This window comes from Gossypium raimondii, chromosome 8 (genome assembly GCF_025698545.1).
Source record: "Gossypium raimondii isolate GPD5lz chromosome 8, ASM2569854v1, whole genome shotgun sequence".
Lineage (NCBI taxonomy): Eukaryota > Viridiplantae > Streptophyta > Magnoliopsida > Malvales > Malvaceae > Gossypium > Gossypium raimondii.
This window is the reverse complement of record NC_068572.1, coordinates 8210263-8235832: the sequence shown is the minus strand read 5'-3', so window position 1 is coordinate 8235832 and position 25570 is coordinate 8210263. Positions and strand designations below refer to the sequence as shown.

The following is a 25570-nucleotide window of genomic DNA, read 5'->3' as shown; positions in this document are numbered from 1 at the left end:
CAGAAGACCTAAGTTTTTCCTATAAAACTCAGTTAATTCCTTGTAGAATTCAATTTTTCCTTTAATTGAGAAAAAACTAAAATTAATTCTAAAAAAGGAAATATAAAGAAAATGAAAACGATAAATGATTTTTCCATGTAAAAATCTAAGTTTTTCCTATCTATACACCCAAGTTTTTCCTTTTACTAAAAAAACTAAAATTAATTCTAAAAAATTTAAAAAGAAATCAAAAGTTTAAAAGAAAAAAAGTGACCAAAATGAAAGCTTACTAAAGTTGAGTTATCAAAATGAAAATTTACTAAAGTTTGGTGATTAAAATGAATGTACAATTACATTGAATTAACGACGGATGACCAAAATGAAAACAATTGTTAACAATAGTGCCTAAAATGAAAATGGTTTTTAAAGGTGGTGCCTAAAATTAATTTATTTTTATTTTTTAGTGGCCAAAATAAAAACTTTTCAAAGTTGAGTGACTGATTGTGTAGTTTACCCTTTTTTAAAAGTCAAGGATAGGTATTTTCATTTAGAGAGTCAATTCTTGTATGTTGATAAATGCTAAAATCAGTGATTGTTCACTTCTTAACAACTTGAATTCATTCCTTTGGTATTAATAGGGCTCAACAAAACTTTAAGAAGGAAGTTGTAGTAAACCAAGCATGAATATAAAGATTTTACAAAATTTCCAGGAGAATTTTCATTTTTTTCATTTTCTCTTTGTACAGATATTGTAAGTTGTGTTCAATATATCTTTAATTCTCACTTAAGTATAAGGAGGACTAGTTGGAAATAGGCATTTTTTGTTCACATTGTATGTAATTTTCATGCTATGTATCTGTGATTGATCTATGTCATTTGACTATATCTATATATGTGGCCATTGATGAGTTTAGTCATGATTAATATGACAAAGACTACTTTGATCCTATATGAATATAATTGATGGACGAGATCGTTGGATTAAAATCCTCTTATGGGCACATGTATATAATGTAAAATGCTATTATAAAGTGTGATACAAAATTAAGTGACCAATTATGTTATAAGTGCCATAGGTATTAAACGTATCATGGAAATAATATATAGATACCATAAGTTGTATTTATAATTTGATTAGGAGCCAAATTATAAATACCTTAAATTGATTTAATAATCAGTTATTTACAAAGAGGTAATGGTCCCCAAGGAATAGAAATATCTCGTATTTCTTTTCCATCCCCATCAGAGAGTTATAAAAAGATAAAAACTATTTTTTGTAATATCAAAAAACCATCTGGGCAATCTCCAACAATGGATTCAGGTACGCTTCCGCATATAGTTTTGTTTTTAATGGTTCTACATGTCAGTTCCTGGTTTATATCAAATTCTTTTGGAATTTGCATTCTCTAGTTAATCGAACCTCATGAATAGGCAAATCACAACTATATTATACTCTCGGGTGCAAAACCAGTCTTGCATAATTATATATTTAAATATCTCAATATCTTATGGCATGTAAACTATACCCGAAAGTTTTCCAATATCGATATAAGGGATGTAATTTCAAAAGCATCAATAAATTTACTACAACAACCAATATTTCAACATATCAACATGAAACAAAACAATGGCATATATTATCCATCTTACATATAGCACAAACTTTAAGGATTTAATATATAAAACCATTCATCTAATACCAATATACACAAATTGACATCTTATCCAGTCCAAACAACCATTTATAAGCAATTCAACTACAAGATTGGCAAATCATCTCCTAATCAATTAATTTAGACAATATCATGGAGTGTTTTAGAGAATTAGTGTGCACAAATCGCAATTCCAAGTGTACAATGCTTAGAATCAACCACTCTTCCACAATATTTGTCTTAGTTTTAGCTTTTGAGCTTTCAACAAATCTATTTTGCTTCAAAAACACATTCAAATAAACAAATCCAATAAGATTAACAAGACTTTAATAACAAAATTCCTAAATCAACCAATATGGATGCATTTGATATAGTGAAACTCACTTCGCTTTTTCAAGAACTCACTAAATTTTACTAAGAACTCAATACAAACCTCACAAATCTGGTTTCTAATGATTTTTCATTAGTTTATAACTTAAAAACTCCTAATTCCTCACCAAAATCCATTAAGAAACCACTAAATGTAAATTATCCCCTAACAAGTAAGATTAACACCCCTTACTCAGTTTGGTGGCTTGGTCAAAATAAAGAGCGTCACTCTAATCTCTACAGTGACAATGAAAAATCAATCATTCAATCAATACACATTTTAAGCTTGACTTATAAACATCCAATTAATCATTCCAAGCATCCATAAGACATCAAACAAAAACCAAGCTCAAACGAGCTTTAAAACAATGATTAGAGACCTAAACTACACAAACCACACACCAAGTGTCGATAGTTGGGCCAATGTATTGATACATGGTCCGATGTCTCAAGACTTTCATCCTTTGTACCTAATTTGGCTACTAAATTAAAATGTCTCGAAACACAAAAGCCCATGTCTCAAGACTTTACTATCTAGTCTAGAGACTAGTTGATATAAAGAAAACAATTAGAATCACACTTACCTCTTTGAGATTGAATGAAATTTGATCCAAGATTGAAAATAATTTGAGAGAAAATTTTTCTTTATAGATTTCTAAGTCTTAAGTAAATGAGAGAATGTAAAATAACTAACTCTTACGTGAAATTTAGCTCATGGGTATTTTGCTAAAATGTCATTGGGATATTTTCACATAAAAACCTCCCATGCTTTCTAATTCTAAAAATTAATATTAAGAAATTTGACTACCTAATTTGAATTTTTTTTACAAAATAGTCCATAACCCAAAATACTAATTCTTCAATACCAACTAATTAATAAAAACCCACCTATACCAAATTATATAATAACTTGATATCCATTATAAAAAATTGCTCGATTTGAATTCCTAGGATGACTCAAATTTTTATACCAAAATTTTGGGGTGTTACATTTTCCTTTGTTTCGCTTGCTTGAACACTTCAATTCAGGTTGCTTACATTTAAAAATATCATCCTCAATTAATTTTTTTTTTGGTAGCGGTAAGATTTAAAAGATCAAAGAGGAAACAATAGTACGTGTCTCAAATATTTTGTTTATGAATGTTTGAAAATCTATTATAGATTAGTTTCCCTAAATCAAAATGAATAAAGGATGCTACCTTGTAAAGAAGTAAAGTTGTCTTCTTGTTGAAACACACGCTTTACTTCGATGGCAACCAATTTCTTATGGCAGTGGCTTGGAGTATTGCATATGTAGGTTGCAATTTAGATGTCCTGAACTCTTGTCCCTTTGGCCAAGCCTTCTTACACACTTAGCTAAGGTGTAAGCAAGATAATCAAAGTTAGGAACAAAGTCATCATGATCTTCCCTATGATGCTTCAGGAATCGACTGATGATTGTCAGGCTAAAATTGAAGCATGTCTCATTACATAAGCCTATTTGTAATGCTTTTCATTCTCATCATAGTGGATTTTTGCAAGTTGGCATAAAATTATTGAACCATGTTCTTCATGTATAGCTTGACATAAGTCACTGAATACACCAACTCATGGTGAATTTTTACAGTTTGGCAAAAATAGCTTCCTTGAGAATTATATGTGCTCTCACATCTTTAGGCTTATTTTTCAATTTCTTTGAAGTTAAAAGAACATTAACTCTTTTTAGATTTGTGCTTAGCATGTTGTGGTACCAGATTCATATTGCTACAAGCCACTAAGAATCTCATTGAAAATACTAGATAGAGTTTTGCTTAAAGGAAAATATTCTTGATTTCTTGCTGCAATGGAGATTTTTAGAGATAATTATGATTTTCTAGGGCCTTTTGGTAGTTGTAGGTGTATCAAACAATTATTAATGAGCAATATTGTCCCATAAATACATGAAATCTTTCTTGAGATTTCTTTAGAATTTGTGCAACAATGGTTAATGTTTCTTCAAGTTCTTTGATTACTTTGGATATTTCCTTTTTGAAATATGATTTCCAAACTTGTCAACTTCCAAACTACTTTTTCTAGTAGAAGCTTCTAAATTAGCTATTGGAGTTATTGTAGAATATAACTAATCTATTGGAATGATCTACAAAGATTTATCTATTTTATTTATAACTTAACTCATGATTAATTTATATTAATTACAGGTAAAATATCATTCATTGTATATCAATTAATAACTTTAATTTAATTATAGATATGATATATTTTATTAATTATCTCTTAATTAATTTAAATTAATTATAAATAAGATCATTCTTAAAGAATTTAAAAGAATAATTATGAAAGATGTAAAAATTATACTAATAAAATACTAACCATAAATAATATTCAAAACGTAGAATAAATTAAAATTTGGAAACATAACGTATAATTGTTGAATTGATTCAATATGTTGATTGAAAACAAAATCATGTACTCAAAAATCGTCAATGTTTCACAACTTTAAATCCAAACTCAAGATAGTAGAAAATAATCCTTTTGAAACTACATTTTAAGTCCTTTAAATATTTGAGAGAGAAAAGAAAAAAAAGCTTTCTAACTTTGTCCTATTTTTTCTTTAATCTCACTTCTTCCACTAATTTTCACGTTGGTTTATAAGTGGAAATACGAAAATGGCCTTTTGACATTTTCAATTTTTTATTTTAGATTTCTCTTTCTTTTTTTTTTCTTTTTTCCTTTTAAAATTGAGCTGCGCCGCCCATTATGGGCATCCAAAACCCAACAAAAAGATTTAATTTTCAAATATATATCTTAATTAATTTAATTAGAGAAAAAATAATAAAAAGATATTTGATGTTATTATTTCTAACCCATAGCAACTTTAAATAGACACATCGCGACATGTATTTGGTCCAAAATTTCTTTATCTACAATAACATGCATTATTATTTTTCATATTTATAGACTCTTTAGATGCATATACATTTGTAAATTTGAAATTCCTATAATAATTATAAAAAAAATATTTTAATAAATTTACATTAAAATTTTATAAAAATTTATTATTCTTTGAAAGGAATAAATCATTCATTATAATTTTTATTTTATTAATAAATATAATGCTTTTAAAATTTTACAAGATATTAATAAGAATATAGATAAAATATTATTTTAATCTAACAACAAATTTTTCATTTTAAGTCTATTCCTTACCTATTACGAAATGTTGTTTTACCTAACCAAACAATGTAATACTATTACATGTTTATTCCATTCAACCAACCAAACAACATAATACCTATTATCTCAGTATTCTATTCCCACTGAACGGCTATTAAATTCCTACTCTATTCTATTTCAGTGAACCAAATGTATCGTAAGCTCGTATATGGATACCCCAAAGTAATTGCGAGAGCATAATTGATAGGATAATAATCACTCCATCTTGTAACTATAAGAGTTATAATTCTTGATATGTATTTGGCTAATAGAATGTAATTATATCTTAATTTCTCATATCATATTTTATAGTACAAAATGTAATTACATAGTTATATAATTACAAAATGAGTTAAAAAGAAGTTTAAAGTTCATTATGGCTAATTACCTCATGTAATTCCTCAATTCTCAACCTCTCATAAGAATCAAAGCAAGTAATCGAGTGCTCTTAATAAACTCAATTCAATGAGACCTATTAATTATAATGGTTACTCATATATATCACATATGTAATTATAAGTAATTACATCCAAATCCAATTACTAAGTTACTTTTTAAACCCATTGAAAATTCTACATGAGAACATCAAGCATGGCTTTGAAGATGTTCTTAAACAAAGGTTTTAATCCTCCAAGGTTAACATCAAATAAGTCTTAGAAGATGTTTACTTATCATGTTTTTATACTTGAATAAACAATTTCAATTCTCTAAGGTTAAAGGTTCAACATCGAAGATGCTAATAATTGTATCAAAAATTGGATGATAAATTAACTTAATTGTTTTAATGCTTTTACTATATAACTAATTGGTTCGATTATACTTATAATGGCATAATTTAAAAGTATAAAATAAAATTTTCTTACATATGTATGGCTTTAGATCAACATTCGTATGCATTTACAATAACAAATCATGTTTCATTTAAGTGGAGAAGTTAACGTATGTTATGATATGGTATGAATTTGGTATGTTTTGAATAGGTATGAATGGTTCTAAGTGTATAATTTTGACCTGTTTACAATGTTGGTTTCAAACAAACACCAAATGACCTATTTTTGCACCAAACAGGTTCCTCGTCCCAACATCAATTTCCCCTCGTCGCAATGTTGGCCAACAGTTTGTGACGTCTTGGAAACAAGTGACCCGATGTCGTTATGTGACATGTAATTTTGATGACATCATGATGTGGAGAAAGTCTTGTCACGATATCGTACTAAACTTTGAAATCTTTGCAATTTGGTCCTAATGCGATTCCAGCTTAACTTTAGAGCATCAAGAGCATACTTATCAAAAACATTCAAGGTATGTATGCATGTTTCAATTTCCAATGTATCCTTACTTTTCTTACCTTCTAGCACTTGTGGAGAATGATGCGAGTCTCAAGGCCCAATTTTAGACTTATGGATGTAATGGGCTTACACTACCTCAATGCCCAACAACAAGGTCAAAGGTCAAGCAAATCAAACCAAGATTCGATCAAAGAAAATATATGAGGTTGAATCTTTTTGAGAAAATGAGGAATGATACATGCACAGAATGGTTGAAATTTATTAAAGTCAACTCAACCAAGCTGTCAATTTTCAAACTAAAAATATTAGTCAACTTGCATCGAATTTTTGGATGGGATCTAGGCATTTATGGGCTTATATGCTTGAATAATGTTTGAATACTTATCTCTTAGCTTCAAAATGCTCTTTGAATCACTTAATTTTAAGTTCGGGAGCTCAATATATGACCATTTCAGTGAAGACTACGCGAGTAGAATTTCTGGATGGGATTATGACAGGAATTACGAGTTTCGGGCTTTTAATTTGAGTTTAAATGATATTAGGTTCGGTTTTAGGATTAACTTTTATTATATATGATCCCAATATTTTATTTATTAGGTTTTATTATTTTATTATTTATTTATTCTGAATTTTGGATATTGTTTAAGTATTTTAAGTTGTTTAGTAGTTTTTTTCTTAGTCAAACAAGAAAGCTTAGTTTAAAACTACTTCTTATTTATATTAATTAGAGTATTAGTATCAGTTTTATTCGGATGTACTTAGCTAGCCTATATAAAGGCTTCTTCATTGTTCATTAAGCACATGATTGTTTTTTCTTTCTTGTGATTTTTAAGAATAATTTTCTTCTCAATTTTCTTTAAGGACTCATGAGAATTCATTCTTCATCCTTGAATTTTCCAAGGATTATTTTTTGAAGGGTTGATTAGATCCATTAATTGAATTTTTTAGGGGTTTATATCTCAAAGGGTTCAATTGGACACTTATCCATCTATCCATCACATCCATCGGTTTATTCGATCCGTCTTCCATGTTTAAATTTTGTTTATTTATTTAGTTATTATTGTTTTGAATATTTATTCTTAGTTCTTAAATTTCTTATTTTAGTTATTTTTTTTGTTGTTTTCTTAAATTTATTGTGTTTTCTTTTCTGGTCAGATCCAAATCTTCCTTTTTCGAGTCGAACAACTTACATACGATTTCTTTCGCTTTCTCCACTCAATTCTCTATCATTTTTAATTTGTCCTTATACACATATTTGAGCTCCAAAAGGGCTAAACTGTATTTTTTTTCCTTTAAACACAAGGGAGTAACGATTCAATTTTCCACGGAGTACCACATCACAATCATATTGTCGTAGTCTTCCAAGAAGCAAATGGGGGACATGCATGGGAATTACATCACATCAGGCCTCGGCAGAATAATTCCCAATTCTGAATTCAATTAAGGACTGTTTAACTACCTTAACTTCCAAACCTTCTTTAAGCCATTGTAAGTGATATGGTTTAGGATGGTTTTGACAAGGTAAAGGTAAAGTATCCACTAAAAAACTACTCACCACATTGGCACAACTATCACTATCAAAAATAAAAGAACACAAATTTTTTTGAATCAATCACCTCGAGTGGAAGATGTTAGTCCTTTGCACTTTACCAGAATTGTTTAGTCCTTTGCACTTCACCAGAATTGTCACATCCCAAAAATTGGGTTAGTAGAAATTGGTTTAATGAACCGAGAATGGTCACGTCTAAATTTTTTTAAATGATCTTAGCACATTTGATAATAAATAAATATCAATTATAGTGATTGAGTAGTGGTGGAGCCGTCCTTGATCATTTGAGTTCGAATCTCTTCCCTCTTGTTAATTTTTATTTGGTGCAAATTTGTTTTAAACCCTTAACAAAAGTCATCCCATGTTTTTAAATAATTTCTATTAAGAGCTTAATTAGTTTCCTAAAGGTCCTATGTTTAATTCCCTACACTCCTAAATATTTATGTAATTTTTTTTGACAACTTTAGCTAGTATGAACACTCCTTGTCGTCCAACCTAGTTACCATGCATGATGAAAGATTCTTTCCTTATGTGTGAGTCAACCTTCCCTTATTAAGCCCTATTTTCACTCCCATAATCCCCTTTTTGCTCCTTTATCCTCTCAACATACCATTCTCTTCATCCTTACCTTGTGTGATGTTCATTGAACCTAGACAAGATGAAGAACACTCTTTGTTCCATCTTTCATTCTTTTCCTTTTTATTGTCATTCCCCTCCTTTTTGCTCCTTTATCCTCTCAACATACCATTCTCTTCATCCTTACCTTGTGTGATGTTCATTGAACCTAGACAAGATGAAGAACACTCTTTGTTCCATATTTTATTCTTTTCCTTTTCATTGTCATTCCCCTCCTTTCTCCTCTCTTTTCTCTCTCCATTCCCTTTTGCACCACCTTGAACCACCATTATTTTGATTTTGGTCTCCGTTCCTCCACCATTAGCCACCACCATTTGACCTAAACACCACCACTTCATCACCCATCCTCCTCTTCTCTTATTCTTTTTGTTCCACCGTCGCCCTTAGTGCCACTCTCTACCATCGCAACAACCACCGCGCACCACTGCGCAACTCCTCTCTTTTTCTTATTTTTCACTCTTCTCCTTTCTCATCTTTTAAGTAAGTGATCGAACCCATATTCTTTTCTTCTGCTCTGTCGAATTGCCGCCTCTATCGCTGGACCACCGCCATCGCTGCCGCCATAGCACCACCATCGACGGTTGTGTTTCCTCCTATTTCCTTCATCATTTTTCAACCTACATCATTTCTTTTAGTAAATAAAATTTTGCACTATTTATTTCACTTATTTTCTTAAATTCTAAGTCTTTATTTAGTAAACTTACTCTTAATCAACCATTTCTTTAGATCGTTCAATTTTTTCGAATCAAAATCAAGACAATCTATCGATCTCTCCTTTTCGACCAAGATAGAGGCCAATCAACATCAACATGGAAAATTGTCAAACTAGTAAAAGGAATCATGATTCTTAATTCACAAGGGTGATCCATTGAATAAATCCAAGTGTAGGCGTCTTATAGAGTTGTAACACATCTAATCTACAATCAGGTGAGGGTTCTACATTAATTAAAAATATATGAAAATATTTTTCATGTTGTTAAAATTTTATTAGTATTATTAAACGGTTCTTATCAAGAATACTTTATGTATTCAAAAAGAGGAATAAAACCCATCGAATTGGAATATCCAAGTAAGTGAAACTAAACTGTTGTTTCTATGATTTGTATGATATTGTGATCTTGATTATTATTGATATAAAATGTATGAAAATCTCATTCTCATGTTATGTGATGTTATGGCATATGTAGGTTTCGCATGATTTATAAAATGTGAAATATTGATATATATATATATATATATATTATGTAAATATGTGATTAGCATGTTAAGCATGCCTCTGTGATTTTAAGTGATGAGTGATATAACGAGCATGTCTCACATGCCGAAGTGAAAAATTAATTTTTAAAGTGAAAAAGTGATTTTTGTGGTCATATCACATGCATGGGGTGGGATATGTGAAAGAAGGAAGAAGTGGTAGTTTATCTGCAAAAGTGGTGGCTTGTCCACAATATTATAAAGTGGCAATTTATCTGCAAAAGTAGTGGCTTGTCCACAATTTTATTAAGTGGCAGTTTATCTACAAAAGTGGTGGCTTGTCCATAATATTATTAAGTGGCAGTTTATCTGCATTACTGTGACACTGTTCATAAATTGGAGTGTTTGGGTAGACAAGTTTTAGGGAACTCGATTGTGGTGTGTAACGGTGATGGGTAGGATGTTTTAAATAAATTTGCATAATTTTTTTTTAAAACATCGCCATGATCATGTGTATAAAGTGAAATATTTACTTGATTGATGATTGTGTATTTATTTACATTTATTTGTTAAAAAACTCATATTGGGCCTTAAAAGCTCACCCTTCTTAGTGTTATAACCTTTTAGGTAATACTCAGACATAGGGCTTGGAATCAGCATTCGGTGGAGCCTCTTGGATAGTTTATTTTATGGATTTTTAAACTATGTGATTTATGTTTGTAGACTTTGCACTTTGAACACTTTATTTTATTTTGAGTTGTTGATTATTTTATAACTTAGAATTGATATGTATGCATGAAAAATTTATGTCATTTCAAGTATTTTAAAATATGGAGTTTATTTAAACTATTTACGATTTTACATGGTTTAAAACAAAATTATATTTCATAATTTTCTAAGTAGTTTTATGAAAGTCTGCTTGTGAAAGATTTTTACCCAAAACATTTTTAATAAATCATTATAATACAAAATATTTATTTTCAAATAACTTAAAATGACATTATAATATAATGTCGCACTTTACTTTCAAAAGATTATATTTTTAATAAGTATTTTTTTCAAAGAAACAAAATCATTAAATATTCAAATTTTTAAGTTTTCACAAAACACATCAACCCTAGTCAATTTCAAAAAGTAAATAATTTCAAGCGTTGTTAATGTAACTTTTGAGATTCAACCATAATGTCTAGATCGGGTTTGGAACGTTATCAGAATCATTTGTTACTTGAATGCTAAGAGATTGTTGCACTACAAGACAATTGGACTCAAGCAAATTGTCCCCATTAGTAGGAGGTTCTAGAACCTCTTCCATACTATGTTTGCGTACCATTATTAGAGGCTAAAATAAAAATACTAAAAAAAGAAAAGAAATGTTGATCAAAGAAAATTAAACCTCACCGTTATACACTCGCAATAAAAAATAAACAACTCTAAGATGTAAAGAAAAGAAGTTAAGATTTTCTCGCTTGTAAATTTTAAAGAGTAATCAAGCTCAATAATATTCAAAAGATGCGGGATCACTCTCTAACAAAGTTGACCTAAGTCGATAAGAAGTCAAAGAAAAACTCGACCCTAAAAAAAGTAAGTTGCGTGAAGAAAGGAGAGACAACTGTTTCCGTAGCTATTAGCACAAGAAGTGAAAATATGTTAGAATGCGTAAAAGAATAAGAAAAGCTAAAAATAAAAGAAAACTTAATGCTAGAATCAAAGAAAATAAACTACCCAACTAAAAACCCGAAACAAAAGAAAATAACTTGAATTTTTTTGTTCGAGGTGTTCCTAATTTCCAAAAATCACAAAATTTAAACTGGATTCTTCTCAAATAATGTAGATCTGATTTGGAAAATTTCGGCACGAAGTCAACCCACAAAATATTTTTTTTCTTTTTTTCATCTTTTTTTTTGTTTTTGCACTTTTCGATCATTTTTTGTGAGAAATATTTTTTTTATATTCTAATAGAGTTCCAAGAATAATTATGTTAAATTTTGGATCATTTGGAAAACGTTTACCCACTACAAAATATTTTTTCTAAAAAATATTCTGGGTAAAAAGAAAAAAAAATTGTTTTGAGATTATTTGATGGAAATCAGTTTATAAGAACACAAAGAACACCTAAAACATCCAAATTTGATACCAAATGATAGAGAATTGAGCAGAGGAAGTGGAAGAAGGAAGATTTAGATCTGACCTGAAAAGAAAACAAAAAAAAAACTAAAACAAGAAATTTAAGAACTAAGAACAAATATTTAAAATAATAAAAAACTAAATAAATAAATGAAATTTTGAACATGGAAGATGGATCGAATAAACCAATTGATGTGATGGATAGATGGATAAGTGTTCAATTGAACCCTTTGAGATATAAACCCCAAAAAACTCAATTAATGGCTCTAATCAACCCTCCAAGAAATAATACTTGACAAATCAATTAATGGCTCTAATCAATCCTCCAAGAAATAATCCTTAAGAAATTGAAAATTGAAGTATGAATTCCCACGACTCCTTGAAGAAAATCGAGAAGAAAAATACTTCTAAAAATCACAAGAAAGAAATCTTGCACACAGAAATTAACAATGTCGAAAACTTTATTAATAAAAATAATCGTGTGCTTAATGAACAAGGAAGAAGCCTTTATATAGACTAGCTAAGTACATTCAAATAAAACTCTAAAGTATACTGGAACTTTAATTAATCTAAATAAGTAGTTTTAAATTAAACTTTCTTATCTGACTAAGAAACAAAAACTCCTAAACAACTTAAAATACTTAAACAATATCCAAAATTCAAAATAAATAAGTAATAAAATAATAATACCTAATAAATACAATATTGGACTCATATATAATAAAAATTAAGCCTAAAAACTGAACCCAATATGATTTAAACTTGAATTAAAAGCCCGAAACTCGTAATTCCCGTCATAATCCTGTCTAGAAATTTTATTTGCATAGTCTTCACTAAAACGATCATAACTTGAGCTCCCGAACTCGAAATCGAGTGATTCAAAGTGCGTTTCAAAATTAAGAGATATATCTTCAAACGTTATGTAGGCATTTAAACCCAAAAATGTCTGGATCCTTTCCAAAAATTTGTCACAAGTTGATTAATATTTTCAGTTTGAAATTGGCAACTTGGTTGAATTGACTTTAATAAATTTCACTCATTACGTGCATGTATCATTATTTATTTCCTCGAAAAGATTCATCCTCGAAAAGATTCATCCTCACATATTGTCTTTAATCGAATCTTGGTTTGATTTGCTTAGCATTTGACCTTATTGTTGGCATTGAGGTAGTGTAAGCCCATCACATCCATAAGTCTGAAATTGGATCTTGAGACTCGCATCACATAATAAAAACTCAATAGTTCTCACAATTAAATAACATTTAATATTTGTATCATATATTAAAATAATATTTGTACAATTGTTGAATACTATAAATAATATATATTTATATTGTAATATTTTTTAACACACTAAATATTATATATTAGGTACAATTATTATTTTAGAATCATATTTTAATATAATATTTATAATAATTATAAAATATTTTAATAAATTTACATTACAATTTTTATAAATAATTTATTATTTTTGAAAGGAATAAATAAATTATTAGAATTTTATTTTATTTATAAATATAATGCTTTTAAAAATTACAAGATATTAATAAGAAAATAGATAAAATATTATTTTAATCTAATGATAAATTGTCATTTTAAGTCTATTCCTTACCTATTATGAAATGTTGTTTTACCCAACCAAACAATGTAATACTATTATATGTTTATTCTATTCAACCAACCAAATAACATAAAACCTATAATCTCGCTATTCTATTCCCAATTGAACGGCTATAGAATTCCTATTCTATTCCATTTCAATGAATCAAATGTATCGTAAAGGCGTATATGGATACCTCAAAGTAATTGCAAGAAAGTGTAATTGTTAGGATAATAATTACTCCATCTTGTAACTATAAGAGTTCTAATTCTCTATATGTATTTAGCTAGTAGAATTTAATTATGTCTTAATTTATCATATAATATTTTATAGTACAAATTATAATTCCATAGTTATATAATTACAAAAATAGTTAAAAAGAAGTTTAAAGTTCATTATGGCTAATTATCTCACGCAATTCCTTAATTCTCAACCTCTCATATGAATCAAAACAAGTAATCATGTGCTCTTGATAAACTTAATTCAATGAGATCTATTAATTTTAATAATTACTCATATATATCACATACGTAATTATAAGTAATTATACCCAAAATCTAAATACTAAATTAACTTTTAAATCCATTGAAAATTCTACATGAAAACATCAAGCATGGCTTTAGAGATGTTCTTAAACAAAAGGTTTTTAGTCCTCCAAGGTTAACATCAAACAAGTCTTAGAAGATGTTTACTTATCATGTTTTTATGCTTGAACAAACATTTTCAATTCTCCGATGTTAAAGGTTCAACATCAAAGATACTAATCATTGTAGCAAAAAATTAGATGATAAATTAACTTAATTATTCAAATAACTTGCTATATAATTAATGATTCGATTATACTTATAATGGCTTACATATATATGGCTTTAGATGAACATTAGCATGTTTCATTTAGGGGAGAAGTTAATGCATAACTTACATATAAGTTTTACATTGAATAGAATCATACTAACATCAAATGAAGATTTTGCTCCAAATCAATTAATATGCTTAGATGTAATGCTTTTGAGAAACCCAAGCATTCTATAGGTTATTTTGATGAGATATGATGTGGTGTAGTAGAACTTTGAATTTATAGTCATAGAATAAGATGATTAGAATGAAGATTTGAGTATAGGAAATGTGTAATTAGACAATAGTAATAGAGCATATTCACATGTTAAAAAGAAAGATTTACATTGCTACCTTAATTAATGGATATAAAATTTTGTTTGATTCACATTTTATGTTTAAGGTTAACAAATGTAATGAATAATGTCATATACAACATAACAAATCAAGTTTTGTTTTGGATTAAATATGGTTCCAATTTTTGATTTGCCATGAATTGAATGATATGTGTATTGTCACACATGCCAAACATCAATAGGACATGTTCAACTTCAACAACATTTGAAGTGAAAAATTTCCATCCAATTCTTAACCAAATTTCATGATTCTTGAAGCATTAGTTTCCTTTGTTAATCTATTATCAAATAAGATGCAAAAAATTTGGATTCATGACAAGCATTTTCTTAAATTCCTCCTAAACCACAATAACATCATGGTAAACCATGGTTTTGACCAATGTAGCTTCAAAATCAAATATCTTACAAATGAATTGTCCAAAAAATATGTAAAAATATTCATTAGAAAGCTTATATAATAAACTTAACAATGGAAAAAATTTCAAAAAAAATTATAAGCTATAACTTAAGTCATGGTCAAATCAATCGAGACCAAAAGCACACCTAAAATGCTCAAAACATCAATTCTTCCTCATTCCTCCCCACCCATTCCCTTGCGCCCCTCATCTTCAACCGTAGATATCGCCTTATCTAACGATCCGTATTTAAACTTAAGACAGATAGGGATCCGCGTGATAGTCGTCTCCACCAATCAAAATTCATCTTATGGATACCGTCTTTCTCACATTTGACTATTTAAATCCCTTCATTTCCGTCACCTTCCTCCCACAACGAAATTACCAGTACATCTTCGCTTTCAGATTAGATCCAAAATTCTCCTTTCCTCTTATTTCCGATTCCCCAATTTTTCCCGAAACCCTAATCCTAATCCCAGATTCCTCCTGTCTACATCGTTTAGCAAATGGCAACCGAGGACCCGGCAGTCGTGGCAGACCCCGCACCCGAGACGGAGGAGGACAAGACTGCTGAGACCAAAGCTGCTTCAAAATCCGGCAGAGCAAAGAAAGCCAAAGAACCCAAAACCAAGAAAGCTGCAGCTCCTAGGAAACCACGGGCTGCTCCTACTCATCCTCCTTACGAAGAGGTACTTCATGATTCACAAAATATACTGTTATTTGTTTTTATTTTTTTTGGTATTCTGGGTGTGATTGCGTATTGATATTTGATTGGTTTGTTACAGATGATCAAAGATGCGATCGTTACTTTGAAAGAGAGGACAGGTTCAAGTCAGTACGCCATTGCTAAGTTCATTGAAGAGAAACAGAAGAATCTTCCTGGAAATTTCAAGAAGCTTCTGCTTGTCCATTTGAAGAAGCTTGTGGCTGCTGGGAAGTTGGTTAAAGTTAAGGCTTCGTATAAACTTCCTTCTGCTAGGTCTTCGAAGACGGCTACTGCTGCTTCTGCTCCTGCAAAAAAGAAACCGGCTACTACTAAGTCGAAGTCTAAGCCTGCCTCAAAGCCTAAGGAAGGGAAGAGTACAAAAACTACTCCTAAAGCTAAGGCCAAGACAAAAACTACTCCTAAAGCTAAGGCCAAGACAAAAACTACTTCGAAGGCTAAGAGTAAGCCGGCGGCTACTTCTAAGGCGAAGGCTGCTCCAGCCAAGACTAAGGCAGTGGCTTCTGTGAAGCCGAAGACTACTGCAGCTACAAAGTCAAAAGCTGCAGCCAAGCCTAAGGACAAGCCGGTTAAGGCTTCGAGGACTTCAACTAGGACGTCTCCCGGAAAGAGGGCTGCTGCTCCCAAGCCTGCTGCGAAGAAGGCTCCTGCGGCTAAAAAAGCTCCTGCGAAGAGTGTAAAGCCGAAGAGTGTCAAGTCACCGGCGAAGAAAGCCACGTCGAGGAGGGGAAAGAAATGAGAGAAGAGAGGGTGGTCAACATAGGGGTAGTTTTGTAAATTCGAGTGAAGCTTAGTGGGTGTATTTGGGTCCATACCCAGGAAAATATGACATCGGATCTTATCTGTTCTTGAACTTTTCTTCGAGGGGTTGTTTTTTTTGTTGTTGTTGTTGATTGACGCTAAATTTCTAAATTCCTTAGTTTTTAAAGCAGATTTTAGATGTAATTTTTCAGTTGAATGGATTATGAGATGAAATCAGAGCTCCCTGATATTTTATCATGTTATCTGCGTTCTATTGTTCTGCTCGTTCTTTATGCATTGACCACCGGGGAATAGATTGCAAATTAAGAAGCCTAGGGTTTGTATTTATAGGGTTGCTTGGTGGAATAGATTCAAAGAAACGGTGGCCTGTTAGAAAGACGTTGCGCGGAATGCTCTGAAGGATTCAGCTTCTGTGCGGCTACACTGCTTCGAAACTGGAAGCCAAGGTTAAGGTTTTTTACGAATTTGTTGATCCTAAAATATTGAAATGCGTATGATTAAGTGGAACAATGATGTAACTGGCACGGCTGATCAAATTCATCATCCCTGGTTTAAATTGTGACTATCAAGTTTGCCTAGTTTTTAAGCAATTATAAAGCTGCATTTATTTGGAATATGAGTCGCTGCATTTTTATTTCGATTTTGGTTTCTAACCTAAAAGCTTCACCTAATTAGTGAATTGTGTTGAGTGGGGTTGTGCTCGAGCGTTGATGCATATAAACATGGTTATTTAACATGCTTCATTGCTTGCTGTTCTTTTAGGTTTTTCATGGAGTGAAAAATTAGTTAATATAGTTGGGGGCAAAATGAATGAATGGAGGAGTAATTAGGCAACTTTCCTCGTTGTTATTATCTCTTAATTGCTTTCCTTTATAGTGATGATTCTTAATTTTCTTTTTATTTTGTCAATGATTCTCTTATTCTTTGCTGACAAAATTTGTGCATGGCAAGGCTTCAGTTAGTTATTCCAGCCCTTCTTCTGGTATCACGAACCCTAAGCCATACCACTAAACCTTTCTCCATAACCGATGCTTCAATCTCCATCCCACTTGTGAAGCCTCTTCAAAGGCCCCAGTTGGTCCCAAGCTGTGCAAGCAGAGCTCACTGTCCTGAGAAACAGGGAACATGGTTGTTGGTCACGAAAGAAGTTAAGAATGTGGTAGGATGTAAATGGGGATTTCAGTCCCGATGGCACCATTAATTACAAGGCTTAACTTGTGAATTGTTTTAGCTAATGACCTAAGATTGACTATGGAGATACTTTTCACCTATTGTCATAAGTATATTATAATCTTGATATTACTTTCTCTTGTGATTAGCAGTTAGCCACTTCAACAAATTAACTTTCACAATATTTTCCTTAATGGATCCTTTAGAAGAAGAGGTCTTCATGAGCCAGCCACCAAGGTTTGTTGACATGTTTGTCACCTGCATAAGGCTATCTATGGTCTTAAGCCAGCACAATCTGATAATTCTCCTTTTATTTCAAGATACTCAGGCACATTCATTTACCTCTTGGTTTATGTTGATGGTTTCATTATCAGCAGTCCTAATTTGAATACTATTAATAAGTTTCTTGAGGCTATATTAATTATAGGTTTTTGTTGAGGGCTCTTGGTGATATAGATTACTTGGTATTGAAGCCTGCTTTATGCAAGATGGCTTAGTTTTGTTTTAACATCACTACATTTTAGATGTTCCTGATCGAGCAAAAGTTACTTCATGCCAATGCAATAAATATATCTCTTAAATTCTCACTGAGTCAAGGAGAAGATTCCTCACTCTTGAAACAAAATGAGTATCTTGTCATACTAGCCTTTGTTGTAAATAAGTTAGCTTAGTGTTCAAGCAAGCCGACTGAACAAGACTTGACAGCCCTCAAGCATGTGTTGAGGTATCTTCAAGGCACTACTGATCATGGTCTCTTCATCTATCGAGATTCTCCTCTAATGGGCTTTCCTTGATGCAGATTGGGGCTGAAACAAGGATGACCAGAACTCCACCGGTGGTTTCATTGTGGTTGTTGGCCAAAATCCAATCTCTTGGGCTTCCCACAAGCAGTAGGGCATTGCGCGGTCATCAACAAAAGCAGAATATTTTGCCATCTTGAATGCCAATGCCTAACTCTGTTGGGTCATAAATTTATTTCTTGAGTTGTCTATTCATTGCCTAATCCTCTCCCACTTTACTGTGATAATCTCGATGCTACATTTGTTTGTCAATCTTGTGTTTTACTCTCCATTAAACACATTGAAATTAATTATCATATTGCTTAGTCCAAGATTCATGAGGAAGATCTTTTTGTTGCTCACAGTTTTGTTGGTGTTCAACTTGCTGATGTCTTCACAAAATCCTTACCATGACCTGCTTTTGAGATGGATTGTTTCAGGATTGGTGTCTCCTCCCGTCACCTTCTTGAGGGTTGTAGTAAGGAAACTTGCCTCCTTGGTGCTACATCTTGATTGCTTTCGTTTGAAAATTTCTTTATTTTCTTTTTATTTCTGACAATGATTCCATTTTATCTTTCTCGTTCTTTGCTGTACAAAACTCATACAAATCCTAAACATCAGTGATATTAACAAGGCTTTCATTAATCGTTCCAGCCCTTTTAAGGAGTAGATGTGTGTAGATGCTTTGTTTTGGCTACTAATATCTTATCTTTTTTCGGAGATAACTAAGATTATGTTTTAGGAACTTACACTTCCAAAGATAGTAACAAAGTTTAACTCGAAACAAGTAGCAGAGTTGCTTCTATTAATATCTCTTCTGGAAGAACAACTCTTGTTTAGAATAGTTATTGTTTAGAACAATTATTGTTTGAGAATCTAAATTTGAAACAACTATGTTCAAAACAAGGCTTCATTTAGAACATTTGTCATCCAAGGTAGCTATCATTTTAGAATGGCTCCTCTTGATAATAGCTAATGTCCATAACTTTTGTTTAGCATAATTGCATTTCAAGAACTATGTTTAGAACAATTGTTGTTCAGAGCAGCTTCTATTATGAACAATTGTTTTTCAAGAACAGCTCTATAATATGGTATTTTATAAAACAGTTCCAAAAGGGAAAAAATTGTTGTGGTTTCATTATTACAGTGGTTTGTATTTGCAGGATCACTCTACCGAAAATGGGGATTCTTTTGAATATGTGAAATGCTTCACTTTTAACTTCCAGGTATCATAAATTGTGATCCTAGTTACATATTTCATTCACAATCTGGATTACCATTATTTTCTTCATGTTTATGGGTGGGTCATCAATTGACAACCATTTGCTAAACAATTCATTTTTTATTTGAGCGTTGAATAGGTTCTTAGTTGTAATAAAGGAAAATAATGGGATGTCCAGGTTCGTTGATAGTGGTCTGCATTATCCCATGCTGCAGATCCTTTTGGTTATTATCATATTTATTCTGCTTATTTATTGCTTGAAAGCTAGCATCCATACTCATCTTTTGTTGTAGGTGTGCATGTTTGTGTGGATGCATGACTTTAGATTTGATGGTAATTGCAACCACGCACAGTCTGCGTTAATTGAATTGTGAAGTAAGAATTTATCTCACTTAAGTTGCTGCTGTAATTGCTCTTTCTTTTACTTCTAAATTCCTCTTTGGAGTTCCAATGCTCAGCCCCACATCTACCGATACTAGTTGATTATTTGAAACAATTAATGGGAATATTCTGTTTTCCAGTTCCAGATTCTGAACTGAGCTAAGCTAGTAACAAAAAATTTACACATATTCTTCATGATTTAATACAACCTTAGTAGACATTCTTGGTCATAACTATAGAAAAAGGTTTGAGACACCTTCAGCATGTAAATTTTTTGGTGAATATTCATAAGCTTTTAACTCTTTTTGTGCTGTGTCATTCTTTCCACTTTCTGGATGGTAAACTTCAGCTCCTTTTGAATATTTAGTCTAGAAGGTGATAGTACAATGTCTTTCCAGATTGAACCAGCTTCACATGCCGGGTTGGGGTGCTTGTAAAGTTCATATATGGACTCAGCTTCTTCATTCAGCCTGCCCACTTTCTTTAAACAGTCAATTTCATCTGGATCAACTAGCAAGGTTCTCTCTCTTTCTTTCCATCCTATCAACTTTACAAAAATTTTCATGTTAATATTACATAATTGGTTGCATGGAGTAATTTTGCTAGCAATGAAGTTCCTTCACAATTTATTTGTTTATCCCTGCATGCTGCAGCCTGTAGTTATAGGCTATTTTCTCTTCCTCCTAGATTTCAGTTTTAGGATTATAATGGAGTAAACTAGGCGGCTGGAAATTTTCTCCGCTTAGGTTTGGTTTAATCTCAACTTAGTTGTCTTGGACTTGTGAGGGTTCAAAACCACTCTCTCACCAATTCTACAACCAGACACTTGAAAGAGTTCAGTCCTGAACAAGAAAATGCAAGTTTGCATGCCTAGAAAGGAGTTCTATTTGTAGATTTCTACTTTACAACAGTGTCAGCTGTTTTTTATACTACTATGGTTTTTTTCCAATAAAATTAGCCTAGTGGTAAGCCTGCTTATGATCTTCCTGAAAGATTGAGCAGGGTTCATGGCTTTAACAGAAAGCCAGTTCTCCTCATCTAATTTTGTACCAGAGACAAAGCCTCCTGTATTGAAATGTCAAACAATTTACAAATAGCATTTCTTGCATGAACTTATAGCTATCTGAGTGATTCAAGATTGGTCCAGTCTGTTCCAGCTGTTCTGACCTTAGGTTCCAGAGTTAAAATTCTTTGGTGAACTAGGTGTTCCTTTCAGTTTTATGTCACCTGTTAAGTAAATTAAGATTGAAAATGTGTGATAGTTAATTCACCTTAGGTGGACCTTCCAAAGCATTGGTGGAATACAGCCTAGCACTGTCAACCAGTTGGCAATATGTTGGAAACGCATTTGCAAATCTCTTGTGGGATTTCAATTGTGACTGCACCCTTACAGCGCGTCTACACATTATAGCTCTCCTGTAAATATTGAATTTCTTGATAAAATCAATATCTCAGCTAAAGGGGAAAAGACTTCGTACTAAAACTAAGACAACTGTCTCTAGTGTTTTCCATGGTGCAGTACCTTATGCCTCTAATGACCGCTAAATAAGCTTCACAAACAACCCCAACCAGCTCTATTCTGTATGGCTTCCTCCTTTTCCCTCCTTGCAATTGATCTTCTTCAATTTGCTCCCAGTAGTTCTCAATTACAGTCCCGTCAGGTTTTCGCTTGTAACCAACACCCATACGATATCGCCGGCGATGGACACATCTGGCCATAGTTATTGTTTGCACAACAAATGGTATCCAGGAGAGTGTTCCATCCATGATCACGTCCCGCCCTTCATTGAGTGCTGTCACTAGGAGGGATGATGCTGCATCCGTAGATGATTGGTGCACCTGTTTGGGACAATTGTTAAAACCAATGAGAAGCATTAATATGGTTACCATGTTATTCATTTACCTATGAAGTATTTTTTTTGTTGATTTGTGCATTTAACATTGAGTTTTTTGTTTGAGAACTATGAGTCTATGTTGACTTGGTGGAGAACAGAAAAATGAAATATTTATTACTGTTGATGTAAAGATACACTTATTCATGTGGGAAGGAAACTTTTTTAGGGCTACATGTGGCAGTGACAAGATATTACAGGACATGGATTACTGGGATGTTGTTAATTGATTAAAGGTTGATGGAAGAAAGTCCAACCTCAGAGTAGCTCAGAAAATGATTACAGAGGCTCTTGCATTATGGAAAGGCTGGAAAAATATTTGAATTGGTTGCCGTTGGTATGCATTTTCTAAATGTAGATGTTTGACATTTTCAGTTAATAATGCAACTCAATCATTTTCCTTCAGGTTGCATGGATTTTATGTTTTAGTTTTGAGTCTAGTTAATTACTAAAACATATACACATAAATTAGAAAGGCAACCTAGTGTTATTTCTAGAAATAAAGGAAGTTTAATCCAAGAGCTATTTGATCTCAAAATTTTGGCCAAAAGTGCAACCAGCTTGGGTGATAGAGATGCCAATCATAGGATCCAAGTGGAGTGAATGAGATGGGGAAATGCATTGAAACTCTTTGTTTCCATAGATTATAACCTGTACATGCTGGGAGAAAACTTTGTTTACTGCTAGCTACTGTATAAAGCCATTAAGCCTATGCAATTGAAATCATTCAGTTTGCTAAAGAAACTATCAGTGAAAGTTGATGAGGCTGAGAAAGTGACTCTTACCAGTTCTGCTGTATGAACCATGTCTGCATGACCTTTGGAGCTGAGGGCTCTGTATATGACATCTGATTCTTTGAATGCATCTGCCTCGATCACTACTGCATTTCCTGCTGCGCCTGCCCAGAATGTTCTGTTCATATTTTAAGCAAAACACTCAACATTAGTTCCTTGTAAGTACTCATATTTACTACTAATTTCAAAAGCAAACTTTATGGAAGGTCTACTTGACTAAAATAGTCATTCATACAAATGGTTACTTTACTTCTGCAGGAACAAAAAGAGACTAATTGTCTGCTACGTTACCATTGAGTTACTCGGTGATGAGTGTTGGATATAGGACGAGCTTACTCTTTGAGGATGTCCTTAAGGACGGTACTCTTCCCAGCTCCCATCCCACCTCCCATGAGTAGCAGCACTGGGCTTCTATCACTGTGAGCCACTGGAGCCATCACCTCTGTACATCGAGAATCATCAGTTGAGGTGAGTCCCATTGCTTTCATTTCTTCCACCAATGTATTGAAAACCCTAGCCACCTTCAGACTTTTTGTCACCCTCTCAAATCTTTGTTCCCTATATTACAAAACCGAAGTTCTTTTTGTAGAAATCAGTATTACTTGTCAGCAGTGACGACAATGGTGAGAGACTAAAGCTACGCTAGTTTTAAGGTTTTAAAATCCAAGTTTCTTGCTGTAAATAGGTATAATCTAAAGTTGATATATTAATTTGCAATTCTTCAGATCTACCTTATTTCAATATTTTTTTTTAGTTATTATTATGATCTGACAATAACAATAATCAAAGAATAGAATATGCCCAACCTAGTTGCAGCCATGACAATCTGCTTGAGCTTTCTCTTGGGTTCAGCATCAGAACTTAATACCTAAAACAATATGATAAAAAACAAGTCATTTACTATATGTTATTTGAACTTGGATGTGTCGGATTTGAACATGTATCTATCATAGTTTTTTATAGTTTTTTCATATATTTGAAGCAATATATTACCAACATAGTATATACATGTTGATGCTGACCTGACTAATCATAAGATCTGCATGACTCCAATGAAATGCAAAATAACTAAGAATGCATCTCTCAAACTCTTCCACGAGCTTAACAAACAGTGAATCCACATCTGGTTCATTAGAGAAATATGTATATATATCCTCTTCGCAACCATCGCATTTCCTGATGTATTCTGTTGCTAACTTGCAGAGCAAAGGGCAATGTCTTCTATCTTTAAATCCCATCTGCCTAGCTGAAACAGGGAAGAAACAAGACAACAGACGAAAAGGGCTTCAAAGCTTCACGTTGATGGATAACGAAGCCAATACAAGACAATGTGACAAATCTTATATGAGTTAATTATTTTACCTACGTAATGAGGGAAGCTTTCGAGCTTTTCAATGCGACCATGGCCTGTGTCCCTTGCTCTTAAGCGTGGAATGATCTTTTGATCCCTTCGCTTCTTTACATGATACCGCACTGCTGCGGCAACAATGATCCCGATCGATGAGGCTACCAGGATCTGTGTGAAAGTGGGTTTAGTGTTACGATCTGAACAACAATGAAAAAGGTATTGAATGAACAATTTACATACGCAAATCGGGTTGAATATGTTTCTTTTGTGTAATGAAATTAAGCTTGTCACTTTACCTCTCTGCATGTCTTTAAATTCCAGAAACTAGAACTGTGTTCTTGGTCTGAATCTGATGATAATCCGAATACGGGAAACAAATTTGCCATTACTCTTGGCTTTGAAGCTACGCATGTTAATCGTTATATCTGTTTGGAGGATAGATGGTTTCATTCATCTTCATTGAGATCAAGATCCAGGACTGACACATGTATTAACCTTATTTCTTTCTTTGCCTAAATGCATGGCAACGTACATTAATTTCCCATTTTGTTTTTTTAATAGTACATTTAAAAGAATATATTTTTCAAAAATATTTTCCTACATGGATTTACAATAATTATTATGATTGAAAGTCGTATTTATTCTTATCACATGAAATTACTTCACTCAAACTGGTTACCCGATTAAAGAGGAGAATGAAGAGAAGTGTCAATTCATAACTTTAAATATTGCCTCGCCCAAACGGATTACTTCATTAGACAACATATGATTGTCATACTATAGAGTCTAAGTTGAATAATCACCTCAACTAAAGTAACTTTCTTGTCGAATGGCATAAAATCACCACATTCTAAGGTCTAAGCTGCTTTTTTTTAATCGAGATTGGTCTCATGCATGCATAACATGTGAATTAGTACCTTTACATCAGTTTTATGCATAACATGTGAATAGGTACCAAGTTATATCGATCCCACTTGAGATTTAGATGTATTTATTTCTTTAGAATCTTCTCTAACTTTTTTTAGTTATTTTTGTATTTATAAAAAGGGAGTTAAACATTAGTGTTAAAATTGGTGACCAATTTTGTTAAAATAAAATAGTGGTAAAATAAAATAAAAGTAAAATCTATATAGAATTACACTTCTTTTATTTTATTTTAGAATAAGGTTTTCAACTTTATTACACTTCATCTATTTGATATTGATTAGAATAAAGTGTTTCAATTTTACTACACTTCTTCTATTAGAATATGGTTTTCCAAGCCTATAAATAGAATAGTTTACTCCTCTTGTAATCATTCGAATTCGACATAGTGAATTATCTTCT

General features: G+C 32.0%; 1 protein-coding gene and 1 non-coding gene across 2 annotated transcripts; one reads left to right on the top strand and one right to left on the bottom strand.

The window, feature by feature from the left end:
• Positions 1–15533: 15533 nt before the first annotated feature.
• On the top strand, positions 15534–16895 carry LOC105790656 (histone H1). The gene is made up of 2 exons (XM_012618365.2): positions 15534–15861; positions 15958–16895. The coding sequence occupies exons 1-2, from the start codon at positions 15679–15681 to the stop codon at positions 16633–16635; spliced, it is 861 nt and encodes a 286-aa protein (XP_012473819.1). The 5' UTR covers positions 15534–15678; the 3' UTR covers positions 16636–16895.
• Positions 16896–20398: 3503 nt separating this feature from the next.
• On the bottom strand, positions 20399–24550 carry LOC105790655 (calmodulin calcium-dependent NAD kinase). Its single transcript, XR_008198685.1, has 8 exons — positions 24259–24550; positions 23835–24142; positions 23703–23764; positions 23233–23454; positions 22888–23014; positions 21733–22049; positions 21482–21626; positions 20399–20757 (listed from the first exon to the last, which is right to left on the bottom strand). It is a non-coding gene; the product is annotated as a calmodulin calcium-dependent NAD kinase (transcript).
• Between the last annotated feature and the right edge of the window lie 1020 nt (positions 24551–25570).

Bases quoted from the DNA above. Each gene is read 5' to 3' on its own strand.
- LOC105790656 (XM_012618365.2), top strand. From the start codon at position 15,679: ATGGCAACCGAGGACCCGGCAGTCGTGGCAGACCCCGCACCCGAGACG. The intron at 15,862-15,957 runs GTACTTCATGAT...GGTTTGTTACAG, and splicing joins CTCATCCTCCTTACGAAGAG to ATGATCAAAGATGCGATCGT.